We start from the raw sequence: 16,015 nt of genomic DNA, 5'->3' as shown, positions 1-16,015 counted from the left end.
AGCCCAGAGAGCGATCCCAGAGAAAGATCCCAGAGAGCGAGCCCATAGAGCGAGCCCAGAGAGCGAGCCCAGAGAGCGATCCCATAGAGCGATCCCATAGAGCGATCCCAGAGAGCGATCCCAGAGAGCGAGCCCAGAGAGCGAGCCCAGAGAGCGAGCCCAGAGAGCGAGCCCAGAGAGCGATCCCAGAGAGCGAGCCCAGAGAGCGATCCCAGAGAGCGATCCCAGAGAGCGAGCCCAGAGAGCGAGCCCAGAGAGCGATCCCAGAGAGCGATCCCAGAGAGCGAGCCCAGAGAGCGAGCCCAGAGAGCGAGCCCAGAGAGCGAGCCCAGAGAGCGATCCCAGAGAGCGAGCCCAGAGAGCGAGCCCAGAGAGCGATCCCATAGAGCGATCCCAGAGAGCGATCCCAGAGAGCGAGCCCATAGAGCGAGCCCAGAGAGCGAGCCCAGAGAGCGAGCCCAGAGAGCGATCCCAGAGAGCGATCCCATAGAGCGATCCCAGAGAGCGATCCCAGAGAGCGAGCCCAGAGAGCGAGCCCAGAGAGCGATCCCAGAGAGCGATCCCAGAGAGCGATCCCAGAGAGCGATCCCAGAGAGCGAGCCCAGAGAGCGATCCCATAGAGCGAGCCCAGAGAGCGAGCCCAGAGAGCGATCCCAGAGAGCGATCCCATAGAGCGATCCCAGAGAGCGAGCCCAGAGAGCGATCCCAGAGAGCGATCCCATAGAGCGATCCCAGAGAGCGAGCCCAGAGAGCGATCCCAGAGAGCGAGCCCAGAGAGCGAGCCCAGAGAGCGATCCCAGAGAGCGATCCCATAGAGCGAGCCCAGAGAGCGAGCCCAGAGAGCGATCCCAGAGAGCGATCCCATAGAGCGATCCCATAGAGCGAGCCCAGAGAGCGATCCCAGAGAGCGATCCCATAGAGCGATCCCAGAGAGCGATCCCATAGAGCGATCCCAGAGAGCGATCCCAGAGAGCGAGCCCATAGAGCGATCCCAGAGAGCGATCCCATAGAGCGATCCCAGAGAGCGATCCCAGAGAGCGAGCCCAGAGAGCGAGCCCAGAGAGCGAGCCCATAGAGCGATCCCAGAGAGCGATCCCATAGAGCGATCCCAGAGAGCGATCCCATAGAGCGATCCCAGAGAGCGATCCCAGAGAGCGAGCCCAGAGAGCGAGCCCAGAGAGCGAGCCCATAGAGCGAGCCCAGAGAGCGAGCCCAGAGAGCGAGCCCAGAGAGCGAGCCCATAGAGCGATCCCAGAGAGCGATCCCATAGAGCGATCCCAGAGAGCGATCCCATAGAGCGATCCCAGAGAGCGATCCCAGAGAGCGAGCCCATAGAGCGATCCCAGAGAGCGAGCCCATAGAGCGAGCCCAGAGAGCGAGCCCAGAGAGCGAGCCCAGAGAGCGATCCCAGAGAGCGATCCCATAGAGCGATCCCAGAGAGCGATCCCAGAGAGCGAGCCCAGAGAGCGAGCCCAGAGAGCGATCCCAGAGAGCGATCCCAGAGAGCGATCCCATAGAGCGATCCCAGAGAGCGATCCCAGAGAGCGAGCCCATAGAGCGAGCCCAGAGAGCGATCCCATAGAGCGATCCCAGAGAGCGATCCCAGAGAGCGAGCCCAGAGAGCGAGCCCAGAGAGCGAGCCCATAGAGCGATCCCAGAGAGCGATCCCAGAGAGCGAGCCCAGAGAGCGAGCCCAGAGAGCGATCCCAGAGAGCGATCCCAGAGAGCGATGCATGAAGCTGTGTGTTCATTATACTATATGTACACTTTTATTCAAAGAGACTTACAAATGAAGCTTCTCGAGGAGATTAGAGTACATTTAATACTGAATGAGTTTGCTACAAGCTTTTAGTTCAGAGGGGTTTGGATGTCTTTGGGTCAGATCATAAGCTCTCTTCCAGAACACAAACATTTATCTGGAATTCCATTCTCACAGTTAAACACGGTCATGAGTCCATTAGTTGTTAATAAATATACGATCCATGCACAAATGAGATGCGCGATTTATGAACTGTCTGTGAACTGTCTGCTGTAGCTTCAAACACCGTCATGGAGTACGGTAGTGAGTCGTGTGTGCAGCTGCACAGAAGCAGGAGATGACTCTGTGTGACCAGCCGGCGCTCTGCAGAGCTTCCATGTCACTGTAAAACCAGCTCTGTTCACTGGGGCCTCGGTACTGCAGACATAGTACCAGGTAAGTATCAGTTCCACGGTACTACGTACAAAAGAAGAGCGAAGAAGAGTGAGTCAAACTGTATCATGTAATGAAAAAATTGTTGGTGTGCTTCTGAAGACCACCGCAGGTGGCAGGAAGTGTTTCACAGCACTTTGTTGTTTACCCAAACTCCCCGATGGCAAACTTTGTTTCTGAAAGCAAAATTTAAAGTGACCATTGTGACTCCACAGCTTTCGAGTTTGCTACAAGCAAACCACCAAGCTCACAGTGTGGAACATGGAGCACTGGGTGGTGTACTGGGAGAAGCCATGTAAAACCTCTGCAGCCACCATGCTGCAGACAGCTTCAGTGCTGCAGCCACACACTGCCTGCTCTTCATGCTAATTCAGCTCTCTTTCCTCCCATTTCTGTTTATTTCTGAACTGTGAGCATAAACATTTATTTACTTGCAGGGCGTACTTTCAGTGCGATGCAAAGGCAGAGCTGAGGAGATACAGATGACAAGCACACAGAGCTGTGGCCACAGGATATCTGAAAATACACAAAGCTGACCACATACTGGGCTCTCTGAGAGCACTCCACAACTGATGCTAACAGACTGAGCAGCTCAAAGCAGCTGACTTCTGGATTCCTGATCAGTATGGATGAATCCCAGCTACAGTGCTCCAGCATTTTGAATCATCTCTGACGTGGTTTTGAATGGGTTTCCCTTCCAAACAGACTCTACATTAAGCTCCATCCACCAGGCAGGCAGGCAGAAATAAACTCCTCGACATGACACGATGGGAAAAACTAAGCCTTTTTAGACCCTTATGACCACAGCTACTTTTGAAATGTCCTTATCCCAAAATTAGCCAGCGACAGTTTTGATTTGAAAAACTTATTTTCCTTCTACCTCATCACAAGTGCAAACTAGAGTCAGCATGATAAAAATGACGTTCTTTTTTCTTTACACAGAACTTATTGAACCTTTTGCACAAAGTCACATTTGAAACAACTAAATCAAAACCAATAGTAATGAAGCACAATTCCACACATGATTCCACGGTGAACGTGTCACCAGTTGACTTTAAAGAAAGAAAGGCACCAGTTCCAGCCTGGGCCCAGCACAGCCACTTCCTGGGTTTCCTAACGAATGTTCCCTTCCAGACTGAGCTCGAGTCAGAGACAGTGGTGTTGAACTGAGACACAGATAAGAGCGTGTTGAGGCATTGCCCACGTCAGTGTGGGCGGCTGACTTCCTGTGTATGGTGTGGCATGAACAAGCATGTCTGATATCAGCCCTTTGAAAGCTGAAGCAACTAAACCAGAAGAAATGCCTGTGAGAAAGCACTTAAGCATACACAGAAACACAGACTGGGTCTTTGTCGACCTGTAACAAGCCTGACATGTCTGCCCCGTCCTTACTGCTAAGCGTTGCTATGCAACTGCCATCTTTGTGATACTGCTGGGTTGCTGTTTCAGTGTAACATTCTAAACAAACTGCGTTAATGGAAACCAGTAAAACCTTGGGATTCCAATGACCAGTTAAATGTGATGTAAACACACCACACTGATTAAACAACTGTGAACCTCATCTGCGTTGGCACTTCTGTATTTGGAATGTCGTGCTTTGAGCAGCTGCACCACCGTGTAATCTCAGTCAGAACACAAGATGTTACACGTCAGAGCCATAAATGATGTTGCTGTGATGAAAAGACGGCGAGCAGAGAGGTGAGGCTGCAGTGTGGTCATACGTGACAGTTTCTTCTGCCATTAATTTGGCTCCAGTGCTGAGGAAAAATGCCTGCACCTCCGTCTCATAGAAAAACCTGCTTTCATTACTCATATATTCCAGTTCTCTTCCAAATAACGAGCTCATCTGTAGGGACTAATAATACCACACTTCTAACCACACATTGTGAGTGTGCGACATAATCATGTCAATTAATGACAAAGGTGGGAAACATCCTGAGGCCCGAGTGTCTTTTAAACGTTCAAATTGTGTTAAAGATGGATCCTCTACTAACACACTCACCATCATGCCCCTTTTGAGATAGAGTGGTAAGAAGTTGACCTGTCTAACCTAACTGAGGGCACAAACCTAGGAAGGAAAAACCACATAAAGATGTTGAGAAATCAGAGGCTAAAAGCAGCCCTGCTTCAGGATCAGCCCTCAGATTACGGATGTGATGCAGAGACGACACAAATTCAGTCGGTTAACCACAGCTTTGTGACGAGAACACAAAGTCCAAAAGAGTCCTCGTCTGCAGTGAAAAAAACATTTACTCACAGGTGAAACTCTGATAGTTGGAGCTGAGAACAGATTTCAGAACAAAGAGGATGACGTGTGACAGCCAACGAAGAATGAGGAAACTCAGTTGGTGGGCTGATCGCTCGTCCGCATGTTTGAGGGTGAGGAACTAAAGCGTTCCTGGCCTGTTTACCGGTGTGTAAGCAGTCGCATGGTAGGAACATGTGATCAGCGCATCCCTTTGAGTGGTAATAATGCCAATAAAAGCAGAGTCCAAATACTGCCCCACATGCAGAACATCCCCCCCCCGCTGCGGACAGTTTGGTGTGGAGACCCTGAAAAGTGTGTGTTTGGACTCAGTAACAACAGAAGTGATAAAAATCCTACCTCATAGGACCAGACACACTGGACCCTGGCAAATCTCCTCACACACCGGCCCACCTCCACGTCCTCATGAGTGGTATACATCTCCTGTAAACACTCTCGGATGTGGGGAACCATTCTCCTGAGCACCTCCCGGCTCATGATGACACCTGGGCCCCCCATACAGAAATTCTCCCCAGGTTCCAGGGCCAGTTTCCCAAGCTCATCCCGGGCCCCCATTCCTGTCTGGCCTAAGAAAATGGCCTCACTGCTGTTGAGGCTTCGCAGGAAGCTCTCCAGCTTCTCACTCTTTATGTACACGTCATCGTCTGCCCTCATGAACCACTCATACTTGTCCAGGTAATGGTCATGCATGTACTTGAGCATCATGAAGGATTTCTTCTGGGGCGGGTACGAGTCATCCACATTCTTTAGAGCTACGATGGGAATTGGGATGGAGGTGTCAGAGCCCTCACTGGAGAAGAACTCCACTCGACCTGGAATTGCTTGCGCCCACGTCCTGTAAACACAAACAAACACAGAAACGTGTGATCACCTTCAAGCAGCGACTCATCCCTCACTAAAGACCACAACCATCTGTTTTTTGCCAAAAGTTATTAGAAATTAATCAGTACGGGCCAGACTCTGAGCTTTAATTCAGAGGGTTCATGATTGTGTGTGTGTGTGTGTGTGTATACATCCATATGTATAGATGTATAGCTGGATAGATATTTGGTTAGACAGTGTGTTAGTCCTGGGTACAAAGTAAGAATTGGACAACCTCTATGTGACCTAGGGTGATTAACATTAGTCTAAAATTAACTGAGATATCCCGTAAAAGGATGCTTGTTAGTGCAAGAGTGTTTCTGTAGAGAGTTGGTAGAGAGAAGACAGCCTCTCACGGTCAGCCAAACGTTGTCCTATTCAGGGTTGTTTTTTCTCTTCCAGCAGAGCTGATTAATAGGGGCAGTGCTTCCAAATGTTGGTCTCTTATCTGGAAACATGACCTTCCCAGGAGCAGCTCATGTTTCCAGCACAAGGTCTTGCAAGTAAGCAGGGTTGAAACTGAAGCTATCCCTCTATGCCTCTAACCCTGCTTCATCACACAGATCCACAGACAATGAGATATGTTTAACAGTGTCTCCACAGTGTTTGACAGATTACATCGTTTGGATCCCAAGCCCTTCCTTTCTCTTCTTTCTCCCAATCCTTCTTGGTTCAAACAATGTTCCATCATCATTATTTAGATGTTTTCTAATCAGGCCTTTAAGTTTCTGGTAATTCAACATTATGAAGCAAACCCTCAATAGTTCTGTTCATGAAGGTATCTCTTGAAAAGTCGATAAATGGGTTTTAAAGTGCTAAAAATGACAACAGTGAGCTGTTGTGGGCACTCCATTCTGTTGGATGCAAGAGAGACAAAAGGCCCACTGAAAGGGAGCTTTAATGGCTGGAATGATCCCAACAGGTTGAAGGAAACAGCATCCAACCACCACCTTCCAACACTGGTGGAAATGAACAATCTTTCACTTAATTGGAAAACAGCATTTGGTGGAGATCTTCAGTCATAAACCCCAGCTGGTCGAGGCAGAGGACCACCCTTCCTGGTTCTGGTTCTGATGGAGGTTTCTTCCAGTTAAAAGGGAGTCGTTTCTCTCCACAGTCGCCTCGTGCACCCTGAGGACGGGGGACTGGATCGATCTGTTGGGTTTCCTTAGCTAGAGCACGGAAACGGACACAAATGGAGGAATAACAGCATGTACACAGTGATTGCTTCATATGGAGATAAGCAGGCTTTGCATCTGTATGAGCATCTGTGAACAGAAGTGGACAAACAGCACTGGGTCATTTTGACACCATTGCCACGATAACGGTCCATTAATTAGAATTTCTTTAAGTTGTTAATAGTGTTTTTGTTATTACACGGTACGGCTTGCTGTTCACTCTTTTGGTTTTCCATTCTGGGCAGTGCCACATAACTGGTACTTCTTTAAAATGACTGCCTCAGCCAACATTCCAAGCAGCCCGAGACAATACAGTAACACTGAAACACTGCAAACCACTGACTGGTTAGAGATAATCATCTGCGAGCATCCACAACGGACACCTGTTGTTGTTCAATGAGTCCAGCACGTCATTTACAACAGAAATCACACAAATCTCATTTAACAAATGGCATATTGTGTGAATGACCAATGAAAACACCGGTTACTAGCCTCATTAACCAGGAATATGGGTTTACAGACTGTACTTTCAAATTCAGAGCTGTGTTCTGTAGCGGCTCAATCATTATGATCACTGCCAAAGGAGATTCAAACCCACTGAACTAAATAAATGAAACATGGAAGAGCAATGTCAGGTCCAACTGGACAGTACTGTATGGAGAAAACACCACCCTAATTTGTGCTGCCGTCTTGGATGTTTATGCCTGGTCCTAAAGTTCACTAATCATGTAAAAACTGTAATATTTAAAGAAATTTACTGAAAATTGACAATAGCCTTAGCTGGATTTCAGGTGTGTAGCCTCCACGCTAAATTCATGTGTGCTCCTGACTGATTGGTCGAGGCTGTACACGCATCCATCCATCCATCTTCTTCTGCCTACCCCATATCACTGAGGCAACAGCTCCAGGAGGGAAACCCAGACATCCCTCTTCCAAGGAAAACTGTCCAGCTCCTCTTGGGGATCCTAAGACATTCCCAGACCAGAAATGAAACCTAATCCCTCCAGCATGGTCTGGCTCTGCCCCTGGACCTCCTGTCAGCTGAACGCATGACAACGTATGACATGTTTTGTTTTATGAAATGTAGTGAGCATCTGATGGTCACTAACCAGAGCAAGACATCCCATCATGCTTCGCCTTTGCAGCCAGATGGGAGTGAGTAAAAGTTTTTTTTTCCAATGAATTGCTTGTAGTTTGCCGTTGGATGAAAGGCGCGAGACAAATTCATGAGTTGTGGAGCAGTACAATAGTCACGAAGCCAGTTTTTTTCCATTATTTATTTTATTACACATTTCAAAACAAGGCAAATTAAAATGGCTTCCTACATTCACTGTTAAAAAACGAACAGCATATAATTCCGCTGTAACTTGCTGTTACTAAAGAGCCAAGAGAATAAAATATGAAAATATGCTAAAATAGAAAAAAATACGACAATAAAAATTATAGGACAGTAATCAAAATCCTCTAATTTAACAAAAATGCAGCAGTAAACGGACAAGTATTGTGTGAGGCCATAGATCTATAGATGCCGGCTCCGATGCTGCTGTCCATGGGAATGTATGCTGTCCGTACGTCAAGGCGGCCGCCATCTTGGGACGGGGGAAGCCGTGTCTACTTCCTGCATTAGTCAACCGAGCCAGAGGTCGATCAACCATTAAAATCCCCACATCTCACTGAATTTTCAACCGATTTTAAAGCGGTTTGGTTTAATATAAACTTCAGTCATATATCTGTGATAAAACATAGATTCGTTTTTATACGATTTTATTTATATCATACATACATTAGAAATGTGACTATTTAGACAAAAATTTCAGACTCGTTGTTTTAAAAAAAACAGTATGTCTTCTATGTTAATAGAATTGTGCATTTTAACATCAAGGAGATGACACTGATGTTTTTAAAGGTTTATATCAGGGTTCATTCAATAGGAATAATTTCTAATAGTGTATTTTATTATCATTTAGTGGGCACTGCGTTGTGTTAGTGAAATATTAAGATTTTGTCGTGACACTAACTTTGCAAAGATGGTCAGGAAAATGAAAAAGTGATGGTTTCACTCCTTCCTTTAAACAGTTGACAGTCCAGTCCTGTCAAAGTCTGGTTTAAAGTGACAGCTGCAGAAGACTGAACGGTCCTTTGGGCTAAAACCTCTCCTCCTGAGTGCTGCTGCCCATGCCTGCCTCCTCCTTTTATCTTTTATAAACCGACACAAAACAGCTCCATCTGAACAACGCTCAGCTCTCCGTGCTTATGGAGCTACAGATCAGGTTCATAACTTCCGGTAGCAGTTCATGTTAGTGCTGTGAAACTGATTCAATAGATCATTTAGGAATAACATGGCCAGCTGAGCACAATTTTATACAGTGGCCGATTGCCAAATGTCACTTTCATCATCTTACTGATGTCTTACTGACAAAAACATCTTTTGTTTTCTTGTCCTGACGTAAGCTAGTAATAAGCTAGTTTCATTCTTATCTTAAGAGAAACATCAAATTCAACACGTTCATAACAGTTAAACAACATAAAACAACTTCTTACTTGTGAAATGTTATTCCAAGTTTATTCGTTTTGACGTATCTTTCACGGGAACATCCGTAACGGCACAAAAGTCTGGCATTTTGCCAGATGCACAGCTGTCTGACCCGCTCTGACAGCCTGACTGCTGTCAGAAACCCCGTCCCAAGATGGCGGCCGTGTTGACGTGCCTGACAAGCCCGAATGCGGCATCTATGGTGTGAGGCGACGTTAATGTGGACATTTAATTGAGCGACAGCGATGACGTAATTACCAGCGCCAAGAGTAGTGTCCTAAAGTGTAGAAAGATTTTCTGTTGAGCTCACTATATAGTCCACTACATTTATTTCCCTATGTAGGGAGTAGGGAATGAGTGAGTGATTTCGGACACAATCTACCTTCACACGGAAGAAAGCCCACTCTCTTTATATTCTTAGGTTTTACCCATCAAGACATCATTTGAAAAAAAAAACCAACTATGTAAGATGAGCAGCTACAGAACACATTACACTGGGTCATCATCTATTAAATAAAATCAAATTCAAACTAGTGTTGTTTTCGTCAAGATGACGAAATAATTTCGTTGACGCCACTTTTTTTCACGACGATAACGAGACGATAATGAGAAGAACATGGCTCATTGATGACTAAAACATGACGAGACTTGTGTGAGTTTTCGTTGACGAGACGAGAATGGAGGTAAATGTCAGTGGGTGGTCTGTCAGATGTTTAAAATGCATGACATTTCTGCTTATTGTGGTGGAATCTGGCCGTTAAAACCTAAATAGCATCTCCTGTTACATCCTTTCCTTGTTTGGCCACGCCCACCACCTGGCATGCAGCGCGTGCTCAAAGCGTCACACTGTTGTCACTCATCACAGACACTGGACCATGATGGCGGCAGTTTCAACGGGGGCTTGGTAGTCGCAAATGTAGAGATGACATATGGGTGTATTTTAAATAGAACCCAGCAGATAATAAAACAGAGTGTATTGTGACGGGACACGGAGGCAAATGTGGCCACAAAGCAGGCGGAAAAATACGACCAACCTTAAGCGGCACCTGAAGGCTCGCCACAAGATATTTTTTCGAAGGTAAGTTACAAATGCTGTCAACATATTGTACACACACAATGTTACTCGACAACCGGCTCGTGATAAATTTCATTGTAAGTTTTTTACATTAATAAGTTTTCCACATACTCCTGGCGCAAATGGGCTGCTAACTTCAGGCTACAATTAGCTTTGTTATGCTAACGTCAGTTCATTCTGTTTTTACAAAAAATATGCATCTGGCAGACAAGGACAAGTTGAGCATGTGGTCCTCATCTGCCACTCATATTTGGGGCATGTGTATGTTCATTGTACTTTAGCAAAGTGGAATCAATAAAACATTGATTCCACTGTTCCCACTTTATCTGTGTGTAATGCACAATCCTTAGATCAGAAAGTATTTCCCGTTGGGTGGAAACCTTGTATGTCTAAAACCATTCCTTTATTATTGTAATAATTGTGTTACAATGTGTTGAATTTATAGATCTGCTATTTTCACAACTTATGTGTGACACGGTCCAACAGCAAACTAATACTTATTTAGCTAAATTAATTTGTTCAAAAAGTATAGCATTTTGACTAAAACTAGACTAAAACCTTTTTGACGACTGGACTAAAACTATCACATGTAGAAGTGACTAAAACTGATAAGCATTATAGTCCAAAAGACTAAGACCAAATCTAAGATGGTTGTCAAAAACAACAGACTCAAATGCAGAAGCAGTGTGTGAAAAACTATGTGAACCCTTACTGCTTTCACATGAATGAAGTTAATAAGCAGCAGCCAGGAGCTGCTGATCAATGCTCTGATTAACTGATCAATGCTCTGATTAACTGATCCTCAGTCAGTGTGAGCAGCTCTATAAAAGCAGGAGTTCTGTCAGTTTAACATGATGCCAAGGAGGAAAGACACCAGCAATGATCTCAGAGAAGCAGCTGCTGCTGCCCATCAGTCTGGGGAGGGTTATAAGGCCATTTCCAAACTATCTGGAGTCCATAATTCTACAGAGAGAAAGATTATTCACAAGTGGAAAACATTCAGGACAGCTGTCAATCTTCCCAGGAGTGGACGTCCCAGCAAGTTCACCCCAAGGTGAAGAAGCCCAGAGCTACATCTCAGACTCTACAGGCCTCAGTTAGCATGTTAAAGGTTAAAGGTCACCCCAAGGTGAAAAAGCCCAGAGCTACATCTCAGACTCTACAGGCCTCAGTTAGCATGCTAAAGGTTAAAGGTCACCCCAAGGTGAAAAAGCCCAGAGCTACATCTCAGACTCTACTGGCCTCAGTTAGCATGTTAAAGGTTAAAGGTCACCCCAAGGTGAAAAAGCCCAGAGCTACATCTCAGACTCTACGGGCCTCAGTCAGCATGTTAAAGGTTAAAGGTCACCCCAAGGTGAAAAAGCCCAGAGCTACATCTCAGACTCTACGGGCCTCAGTCAGCATGTTAAAGGTTAAAGGTCACCCCAAGGTGAAAAAGCCCAGAGCTACATCTCAGACTCTACAGGCCTCAGTTAGCATGTTAAAGGTTAAAGGTCATGACAGCACGGTTAGAAAAAGACTGTTACAGATTTAATACTTAAAACAGCACTCTTCGATCATCACATGTTACCATGGTGATCTTGATCCAGAGATCGATCCAAAGAGAGCTAGTGGCCCAAACCCCTCAGTCTTAAGAAAGAAGCCTTGTGTGCTGTGGCTCTAAAAATCTGGGACAGGCCAGATAAAAGGCAGCTTCCATGACCGAGCGGACAGATCCAGAGTTCTGGTGCTGCACTCAATGCTGCTCTGTTCATTCATATCCAAGATTATCTTCCAAATAACGAGCTCATCTGTAGGGACTAATAATACCACACTTCTAACCACACATTGTGAGTGTGCGACATAATCATGTCAATTAATGACAAAGATGGGAAACATCCTGAGGCCCGAGTGTCTTTTAAACGTTCAAATTGTGTTAAAGATGGATCCTCTACTAACACACTCACCATCATGCTCCTTTTGAGATAGAGTGGTAAGAAGTTGACCTGTCTAACCTAACTGAGGGCACAAACCTAGGAAGGAAGGAGTTTTCTGTGAATGATGCATCCTGTGATTATAAAGGCTACTTTTTGTGCAACATATTTTTTCAGGAAACATGGAAAGCAAGAAAACGGCCTGGTGGTCATGTCAAGTGAGACGGTGGTCCAGGACACATTTGGGTCCATTCACAAGAATATCACCACAAGTGTGCCAGAACACCTCCGAATGTGGTCCGAGCAATCAGGTCTGCATCACAATCTCTGCGTCTTAATCCATCCCGACTGTGCTCACACCTGCATTTAGTGCCACTTATCACCCATTCATCCAGTGTCGTGTTAGTATCTGGTGTGAGCAGACGCTCAGTCACTCAGCGCGGTTACATGAGCGCCATCGGATCGGACTAATGGCTAAACTACAATAAGACTGACTTATTCAGCTCATGTAGACACCTTAATCTGACAAAAAACGGATCGGATCGGGTTACCCCTGGATAACTCGATCCAAACGTGCACTGAACGTGCACGTAGACGACAGTGGATCGGATCCAGCGTTCTGCACATGCTCCAGATTTTTTTCCTGCGATCGTCACCCAGAAGGAGAGGAGAGGAGACGATATCACTGTTGTTGTCGCCGTCAGAAAGAAAGAAACAACGCGATGGAGAATGCGCCGTTGTGCATGAGCCCAACTGTAGCTATAATCGAGCTAATGTCATCATGTGGACCCGCTGAGGTGTGTCCAACAGAAATCTGTGCGTTTTGAGGGCCCCAGCATAAACAGCCAGGTTTCTGTGCAAAGTCTCTGGAGTGATCCCTTCATACCTCAGAATGCAACACTACAACAAGGCTCAAGTGGAAAAAAAGTGATCAGTTCCAGCGTATGAAGTCCAACCTGTGCGGAACATTCTTACCTGTTAAGCCATTTTGTTACAGGCCCACATATTAAACATATTAAATGGATCACGGAAGACATCTACAGGCAACCATCTTTGCTCCTTCTGTTATCTAGCAAAGCAGTAAAGACTCGCTTCACTCCACTTGTTGCTTTTCACTGGATGCAAAGACCAAAAGCAGCACCATGTGGCACTGAACTGATATCTTTACTACTGGCTGCTAAAATTATAACTGACATTATAAAAACCGTAGCTGTTGAGCCAAATAATATCAACCACATATATATTGTGCATGCAAAGTAATGATTTAAAAATATGAGATAAACTGGGGATACTTCATAACTATTCTATGTGCTTTTAAGTGGAAGGTGGTGTTTAGATCATATTAAGGTTCCTTCTAAAACTCTCTAAGAATTACAAACATCATCATCTACAAGAAATAAAAAAGGAGGATGCGTGCTTTAATGCGAGGCTACAGCTGTCCAAAGGCCTTTCACACATGGACTGCAGCCCTGAAGCACTCCAGATCCTCGCATGTGAGAAGGCAAGTGTCTGCAACCCTGACTTCTTGTAGAGATTACCCTGCCAGCTTCCTGGTAACAAGTCTGGCAGATCAGCATGTGCGTCTGCTTCTGAATACAACAGCAAATCCTCCAGAGTGTTCAAGTCTGCCTTAAGAGTAGCTGCTTCAGACTCTTTCCTGTGTCCAGGATGTGCATGTGCTCCTGATACCAACAAATACAGTGAGCAGCAAGTGACCTGCCATTCAAACATTCATTTCCAAAGTGTAGATTATCATCTATCCTCCGCTGTCAAGCCTCCAGCTGTGACAGTGTATCTCCAGCAGGACTCCAGTGCGTGTGCGCCAGAGAAAAGGCTGCACAGACTGAGAGGTGCAGTATGAATTAGTGTGTGAATGTGGACTGTAAAGCACTGGGGTCGGGACTAGAAGAGTGCGGCCCATTTACAATTTCAAAACCCTTCAAACATCTGGCAACTGATGGAATTTAGCATTCAAAGAGCAGTAAAACATTTTTTTAACAATGACATAAAATGCCTACATTTCTTACAAAGAAAAGTTGTATTTATGGTGCCAAATCCCAACAAATGTCATCCCAAGGCACAAGATCAAATCCGGTTTTAAGACAAAGGGTGGAACGGCCCTTCTCCATCAAAGTCTGATCTCCCAAATAAATATCACACATTCAAAGTCACCCAGCTTCCAAACTTCACTGAGATCCTACTGAAACAAAGCAGAACTAATGAAGCGGCTTCTGTTGGAAGAAAAACGGCTTTGGGTTGCTTCTAACTCCAGTGTTGTGTCTGTGTTTTCTGGATAAAACAGGATCCATCAGCCTGAAAATACAAGATCTCTGCTAGTTTTAGACATGGTCATTTATACCAACTAAAAAGCTACAGGGATGGGAGATTAAAAGCCTTCCTGAGGGATGGGGGGTGGGGTTCTCTCTTTCTTTTACACAGAAGTCCAGAGGTATCCGTTAACTGGCAGCTTTTGTGGAGAAACAGGATTTCCCATGTCATTTTTGCACTAAATTTGTCTTAAAATATATTTTCCGATGTAAACCGTTTAATTGTAATTAAAGAGGAGTTCAAATGAGACCTGTTTTAGCCCTTTAAACTGCCAGCTAGCCAGCCTGGATAAGTAGCCTGTACCGCAGGCCTGCACACCTAATTCCTCAGAGGGTTGCTTCGTGTTTTAAATCGGGCCACGGGAGCTTATGGGAAACCTAACATTCATTTGCTACACTTTCATGTGGAATTGAGTGAACATTCGCTCTGTATTTAAAGTAAAAACCGCATTACCTGTGTGCTGCTACGGCTCGGCTGTTCAGGTACTTCTGGGCAGTCATGACACCAACGAATAGGAAATTACTGGACCTGGAGCCCGGTTTCTCGGTCGCCGGTGAGCCGTTCACTTGAGGTGCCCACAGAACTCCTCCGTGGCCTTTTGTCAGACCCCCGTTTAACCCACAAGCGGCAGGATTTGCTTTTCGCTTTTGTCCAGCTTTCTTCAGCTCAGTCGCTCTGGGTAAAATCAGTCTGGAAGCCAGAGTGAACCCGACAACCAGTCCCAACAGAACACTAAACCATGCTCTTCGACTTCGACCAGCCATTCCCCAAAACTTAACCAGCTCACTGTCAATCTTCACTTTATTCAAAACAGTGTATCTGTAAAATGAATTCACGGAATAAAATTTTTAAAAGCTAGTGAAAAAGATTAAAAAACGCCGCGGGTTGTTCCTATGGCTCGTGGAAAACGGGCTCAGACACTCATACTTGAAAAGCCCTTTTCTTCCAGATGCCTACGTTGCATCGCAGCAGTCTCCTTGAAGCCGCCACCTGAACCGTTCTCTGCCGCTGCTGCCTCTGATCTGTCCGCCACTAACGACCGCAGGAAAACTTAACGCCGATGAACAAACGGGGCTGTTTTCATCTTAGCTTTGAATAGCGGATCCCGTCTCGCCATTCTTTCACAGTAGCAAGAATGTCTGACGATCGCTGCTGTCGAAGGGTTTAACAGTGGTTTGACCCAACGCAATTTCCGTAGAATCGCTTTGACCCGCCGACGATGCGTTCAGGCTTCACCGGAAACCCCATAATTTACCGTTTTACTCGTTGGGAGTGCAAAGCTAGCTGTCCGTTTGCTCGGACTGCTGACAGTGAGGGGTTTTATAACCGCCACACAAACAGAAATAACCGTCATGAACGTACACGTTGCATGTTTTAAATCCGTCTGCAAAATTAGCAGATTAATTAAATGTTATTTTTTTCTCTTTGTGTGGTCTTTATCATTGATACATGTATGTTAGAAGATGTTAGAAAACAGATTGAGAAAAAGAGCAAATGCATCGTTGCAACTCGGTGATCTGCTGCACCCCCATGTGTTGGAAACTGGTGCCTTCATGCTTTGGTTTTAGACGGTAAAGCTGGACAATTGTTTCATGTAATTTACTTCGAGTATTATTAGTTTAATCAGAGCTCTTGAAAACATTTCTTAAACAGTTTTGTTGTGGCCACTG

General features: G+C 45.6%; 1 protein-coding gene across 1 annotated transcript in view; it reads right to left on the bottom strand.

Annotated features, from left to right (window-relative positions):
• chsy1 (chondroitin sulfate synthase 1) overlaps positions 1 to 15,571 on the bottom strand; it is a 44,502-nt gene extending 28,931 nt beyond the window's left edge. Inside the window, exons 1-2 of the mRNA XM_072381112.1 lie at positions 14,799 to 15,571; positions 4,797 to 5,292 (exon numbers count right to left, since the gene is read on the bottom strand). Of these exons, the coding sequence (XP_072237213.1) occupies positions 4,797 to 5,292; positions 14,799 to 15,109 (807 nt within the window). The 5' untranslated portion in view covers positions 15,110 to 15,571. The remainder of the gene's footprint in view (positions 1 to 4,796; positions 5,293 to 14,798) is intronic.
• Positions 15,572 to 16,015: the final 444 nt, after the last annotated feature.

This window comes from Leuresthes tenuis, unplaced genomic scaffold (genome assembly GCF_036924035.1).
Source record: "Leuresthes tenuis unplaced genomic scaffold, fLeuTen1.0.hap1 SCAF_2, whole genome shotgun sequence".
Taxonomy (NCBI): domain Eukaryota; kingdom Metazoa; phylum Chordata; class Actinopteri; order Atheriniformes; family Atherinopsidae; genus Leuresthes; species Leuresthes tenuis.
Note: the sequence above shows the minus strand (reverse complement) of the source record. Positions and strands in the feature narration are given on the sequence as shown.